Source organism: Charadrius vociferus, unplaced genomic scaffold (assembly GCF_000708025.1).
Source record: "Charadrius vociferus isolate BGI_N301 unplaced genomic scaffold, ASM70802v2 scaffold505, whole genome shotgun sequence".
In the NCBI taxonomy this organism is placed as follows: Eukaryota; Metazoa; Chordata; class Aves; order Charadriiformes; family Charadriidae; genus Charadrius; species Charadrius vociferus.
The window spans coordinates 882,977-889,189 of record NW_009648645.1 but is presented as its reverse complement, the minus strand read 5'-3'; the positions used below and the strand labels follow the sequence as shown (position 1 = coordinate 889,189).

The window sequence follows — 6,213 nt, the reverse complement described above, 5'->3', positions numbered from 1 at the left end:
CAGGACTCACGCTGTATTACAAAAAATGGGGATTTATGCGAAGGAAAACAAATATTAGTAGAGTGCTACATGCCTCAAAAATGTCTTTAAATATAAACACCATTCGAAATCCATGACCATTTCTAACTTTTATTGGTATTCTTCTAGCATGATTTGCAAAAACAAGGTAGCAACTTCACACAAAGGCCATCAGACATTTATATTACTGTTAGGTATATCAGCGTGATATTTGAAACATTTATAAAAGTAAATAAATAGTCTCATGAGAAAAGCTGTATGCATTTTCTGAGCATGGATGCAAAAGACATGGGAAGCAGCAGACAGCAGGCTGCCATACTCCAGTCTTGGGTCCCCTCCACCATGTACGTTGCTTTGATTTGATTCCCCTTCATTCTCTCAGCTGTAAGCCAGAGTAATTTCACTGGTGCTATGCTGGAGGAGAGGAGAACCACAGCATGTTTAAAATTGGGTATATGAAGGCTGAGTCCTGCAACTTGAATAAAACTTTATCCTGAATGGGGGAAGGAAATGGCTCAGAAGTTAATGGGGGTGAAAGAACTCATTGCCACCCCACCATCCTGTGTCAGGTCACATCACATCTACACACAGAGCTGCAAAGGGAAAGGAGGAGGCAGAAAACAGACAACAACATACACGTATCCTCACCAAAGCCAAAGCTGTAGCTTCTCCCTTTCTTTGGAAGAGCTAGGGAGAAGCTGCTTGGGCTGTGTGCAGCAACTGGGTATGTGGGAATTGCCAGAACTGTAGGAAACAATACTGTTGGCAGAAAAAAACTGTTCCTAATAAATTTACACCTGTAAATTCTGTCAGCTCTACATTCGTCTGTTCTGTCAGCTTTACGTTCGCTTTTCAGATGTATGGAAAAAGTCTTACTTCTTAAGGTTGTGCCATCAATCACCTTACCTTTCCGTCTCTTGGACAGAGTCAGCAGTAATCTCTTTGTAGTGTGGCACACTTTCATTCATATCCATGCAGACTTTTCCAACAAATGCTCGTTGACCAAATTTATCTGTTGAGATGCATAAGAATATATAACTCAGAACCACTGGCTCTCAAAAACTGCTATCAAAGCCTGTACTGAAATCAAATTAGCAAATTCCACCCCAGCCAGCTTCATATGAGATAAACAGAATTTATGCTCTTTTCTTATCTTTAAGTTGGGACAATGCATGTGACTTGTAAGGGCAAAGAAGAGAGAGAAAAAACCCCAAAACTTTTAAATAGGAGTTCACCTCTTCCACATTAGTACCAAACTTTATAAATGTTATAACTGAGGACTAGATTACTGTAATTTAACCACAACCAGAATTTATAATGGTAGGATATGAAGAAGAGTGCTGTGAAGTAGAGGATGAGAAACACAAGCTTCAAAGTACAGTAGCTGTAGTAGATGATTACCCTGAGTCGAGAAAAGGCACAAAGATCTCAGCAAACCGTCTCTCCTTCAGAGAAAAGAATGAGGTTCCTAACATTCCTCCCATGTGCAGTCGGATGGAGAAAATTACCAGAGCTACTGCTAGCCTCTTTCTTGAGATTTCTCCATGCTAGCACTCAGAACTCATATGTAAGACTTAAAAAGGAATGCATATAATACTAAATTCTAAGTTTTTAAATATGTTTCTAAATTAGATCTCTTTTTGTCTACTTTTACTGTCTGAGTTGTTGAATACAACAGCTTCGAAGTTTTAAGTTTTCCTACAAAACCAGAAAGACTAGGGAATTTTTGATGGAAATTGAGATTCTCATTAAATTGTTCTGCTTTGGGAGCTGGCTGAGCCTTGAGAAACCCTGCAAGAATCACAACACTTTCAAACAGCAGGCATTTGCAATGGTGAACTGAAAGGAGGGATAAGATCCTGACACAACTCCCACTGTTCTGGTTTTGGAGGGTGTGTGGAAATTTTTTATGTTGATTCTCAACTGAAACTTCAGAGTATCAGGAAATTAATGCGCTGACTGCACATCTTGTCACTCAGCCCTTTAATCATAGAATCATAGAATCGTTACGGCTGGAAAAGACCTTTAAGATCAAGTCCAACCATTACCTAACTCTACCAGGCCCACTTCTAAACCATGTCCCTGAGCACCATACCTAGACAGCTTTTAAATACATCCAAGGATGGTGATTCAACCACTTCCCTGGGCAGCCTGTTCCAGTCTTTGATAGCCCTTTCAGTGTAGAAGATTTTCCTAATGCCTGACCTAAACCTCTCCTGGCGCAAATTGATGCCATCTCCTCTTGTCCTATCCGTTGTAACTCAGAAGAAGAGACCAACGTCCACCTCTCTACTACCTCCTTTCAGGTAGTTGTAGAGAGTGATAAGGTCTCCCCTCAGCCTCCTTTTCTCCAGACTAAACAACCCTGAGTCCCTCAGCCGCTCCTTGTAAGACATTCTCAAGACCCTTCACCAGCTTCGTTGCCCTTCTCTGGACATGCTCCAGCACCTCAATGTGCTTCTTACACTGCGGTGCCCAAAAGTGAACACAGTACCCAAGGTGCGGCCTCACCACTGCCTGGTACAGTGGGACAATCACTTCCCTAGCCCTGCTGACTTCACTATTCCTGGTGCAGGCCAGGATGCCATTGGCCTTCTTGGCCACCTGGGCACACTGCTGGCTCATATTCAGCTGGCTGCCAATCAAAACCCCCAGGTCCTTTTATGCCGGGCTGTAGCGTTGCATGGGATTGTTGTGGCCCAAGTGCAGGACTCAGCACTTGCCCTTGTTGAGCCTCATACTATGGGCCTCAGCCCACTGGTCCAGCCTGTCCAGGTCCCTCTGAAGAGCCCTCCTACCCTCAAACAGATCCACACTCCCACCTAACTTGGTGTCATATGCAAACTTACTGAGGGTGCTCTCAATCCCCTCATCGAGATCATTAATAAAGATATTAAACAGAAGTGGCCCCAACACTGAGCCCTGTGGAACACCACTTGTGACCGGACACCAACTGGACTTAACTCCATTCACCACCACTCTCTGGGCCCGGCCATCCAGCCAGTGTTTAGTCCAGCATAGTGTACGCCTGTCCAAGCATTGGGTAGCCAGTTTTTTCATGAGAATTCTGTGGGGAACAGTACCAAAGGCTTTACTGAAGTCCAGCTAATCCTCAAATAGCACAAGGCCAGAAAGAGCAGAGAACTGCAGATGAAGAGCGACTCCAGCAGACCTAATTCAAGCTCAGCCAGCAGCTGATTTGGGAATGAAGAGACTGGCAGAAACAACAGTAGGAGAGAGGCGGTTAAGTGAACAAGGGTAACTAGGGTGGATTGCGGGGACACGGTATGACAGATACAATAAATAAAAAACAAATCAGTAGAACGGCTGATCCCTACCTAGTCTAAAACTCTTCAGCTCTGTTTCCTTCAACTAACATAGTCTGAGTAACATCCCTCAAAACTCACTGTTAGTCTTACCTATAATTTCAGCAAGAAGAAGAGAAGTATCTGTGTAAATTGTTGCAAAGTAGCAAGCTGTAGTCGTTCCATTCTTTAGAGTTCGTCTCTATAAAAAGAAATCAGTTTCAACTGTCTGGAAAAAAAAATAGTCAAGCTGCCAAAATGCAGAACAGGCTGATTCCAAACTGCGAGAACATTTAGTTATTGTGAAATTGTGCGGTGGAGTGGGAAGGTAAAATATAGATTTTTAATTTCATAATAGCTTTTTTAAGTCTCAGTGTTAATAAAAACAAAAATTCCTCTTCTAAATCCATACAGGATTTTAACAATGGTTAAACCCATAGAAACTAGTCTATATTTCCTTCACTCAAACTGCAAATAAATTCTGACTGTATTTAGAAATACAAACAACCAGTCATTTATGTTATTTCCTAGTTTTGAAAGGCTCTCCAATTTTCACAGTGAAGCACTGTTTACCTAACATTAGCAAAGCAAGGCTTTTCGGAAAAAGTAGTGGTTTTCATTTGGCCACCTGGTATGGCTGGGAAAAATAGCCAGGCTTTCATGTATAAAACCCCTTTGTTATCCCTGAGCACGAAGTAACAAACTTCAAGGTAAAAGTAAACCGAGAACAACTGCTTAGAGTGCAATTTAATTATTTATTTAATTACACTATTTGAAAGGAGAGGGTGGTTGATACCTGTGCATATTACATTTGGAGGACATAACAGTAAATGAAGAGCCATTTAAAGTTACATTAAGTCATGCTGAAATTTATAGCTTCACTTGATCTTTGGAGTAAGGCATGCTATATTGACTACTCATCCAACATACAGGTTTAAATTACATTTTTGGATTCTGGCTACAATGTAATTTGAGAATTTTATTTTATTTTTTTAATGAGATAGAAGGCGGGACATCCAACACAACTTTTGTGAATGGCAGGAGCTAATAATTTGACAAATATTAAGAAAAGCTCTGTCCTTTCCATACAACATTCAAATTAAAGCAAATAATTAAAAGTATGTCTTTAAGGGTTCCTAAAATGAGTCTCAAAAATAAGAATGCAATTACAGAGACAAACTACTTTATCCTTTCTTAGCTTCTAAACCCCAGAATTCTCTACTTCTGGATTTCTAACATCATTGTTAAATGAAATTTAAAAACATTCTGTTTCCAAAACATCAGCATGAAGAATTGGCTTTCCTAAAATTTGAGGGACCAGAGGAGGTTCCAGCTAAAATCTGACAAATTTCACCTAATTTTTTTCTTTTACCGAATATAGAAAGTGCTTATTGGAAATAGAATTTTAATTTGAAAAAAATCACTACATTTTCATTATAAGTCCAAAAGTACAAAGATAAATTTTAAAAAATATCTATTCCCTGCAGGTTTAGTCCTGTTTCTAACAGCTGAAGGTTATTACCAGCCCCATCAAACATTGCAGAGCAACTGGTATTCTGCAGCATTTAGGGATGAAGACGTTTTCCTGACCTTGTCCTATTTGATACACATGGGGAGAGTCTAACCATTGTGTTGAAGTTCCTACAACTAAGTTCCACCTCTCACTGGCAGTTCTTTTCCAGGTGATGTTATTAAACACCTTGTACTGTGAGCACTTTAGCTGTGCAGATGTTTTCAGTCTGAACTAATGAAGACAGTCAGACTATGTCAAGGCAGCAACTGAAAGGTGAGATCACCTCTCTGTTTTAAGTAGCTGAAGGCATGTGTGCTTGTCACTAGAGTTTACGACCAAGCTGCTCCTGCATTTTTTCACTATGGCAGATGGCAGAATGTAATTTTTTTTTAAACTCTGTGTGGCAAGGACAGTATAACTATTTATTTCAGATTCACTATGTTATTATTTTGACAACACATGTTGTCACAGTATTAGACAAATGCAAGGAAACTTATGCTGGCCAAATCATTCAATCTGTTGAAGATATTTCAGTCCACATATTAAAGGATACATTTCAGTCAAAGGACAGAATCAGTAGTCTGCAACGTGACCTAGTTGCTTATTGTTCATCAAGTGGAATTTGACCTTAAAGCTTTTATATTGCTCAGAATCAGTCTAGGTCAAACACAGTCTCCCTCTCTGTGCCACAATACCATTGACAGACTTCATCTAAAGACCTTGCAGTGAAAGATATTCCTGCTACTAGGACCTCAGCTGTAGGAATGTCTTCCTTAATTACTCTAAAGCACCCCAGATTTGTTGTCTGTGAGAAGCATCTTCCCCGTGTAGTATTTGCAGAAGACAATTTCATAATAGAGGCCTTTTGTGCAGAAAAGAAAATACCCTCTGAGTACTTTTTTTTTACCATGCTTGGTTATTTCTGCATTGAGGTTGTCAGTTCCTGCTGGCTATACCTGCTCTGAGAGTACTCTTAAATGTTGGTCGTTGTACTCAGATATCAGCAAAGATAATAAACAAGTTCGTTGTTAACCACGTGATTAAATGAACTGTCTTATCAGCAACAACAGAACAAGACTGGAACTAGTAGGGGACAATCTTGGCTGCCAATTAGAACAATGGCTATACTGTTGGTTTTATCTAGTTTTCGTGACATTGAAACATGTTCCACTATTTCTGCTGACCTTCTGAAAACATACATATATTTCACAGTAAGTAAATGACATTTGCAGTACTCACAACAACTCTGGTGTACACTTCTTCTGCAAAATCACTGTCTTTGTATTTGGCTTCTGTTGGGAATGTGTAGGTAGTCAACCACTGCAAAAGAGGTAGATCCACTCTTGTGCCAGTAAATGAATATTGAGGGGCATGAAT

General features: G+C 40.1%; 1 protein-coding gene across 2 annotated transcripts in view; it reads right to left on the bottom strand.

Annotated features, from left to right (window-relative positions):
• Nucleotides 1-6,213, bottom strand: part of GDA (guanine deaminase) — a 26,242-nt gene that overhangs the window by 12,926 nt on the left and 7,103 nt on the right. For both annotated transcript variants that reach the window (XM_009886401.1, XM_009886400.1), the window contains exons 5-7: nucleotides 6,076-6,213; nucleotides 3,438-3,525; nucleotides 925-1,030 (exon numbers count right to left, since the gene is read on the bottom strand). The exon at nucleotides 6,076-6,213 ends at the window's right edge or, in 1 of these variants, runs on beyond it. In XM_009886401.1, the coding sequence (XP_009884703.1) occupies nucleotides 925-1,030; nucleotides 3,438-3,525; nucleotides 6,076-6,213 (332 nt within the window). The remainder of the gene's footprint in view (nucleotides 1-924; nucleotides 1,031-3,437; nucleotides 3,526-6,075) is intronic.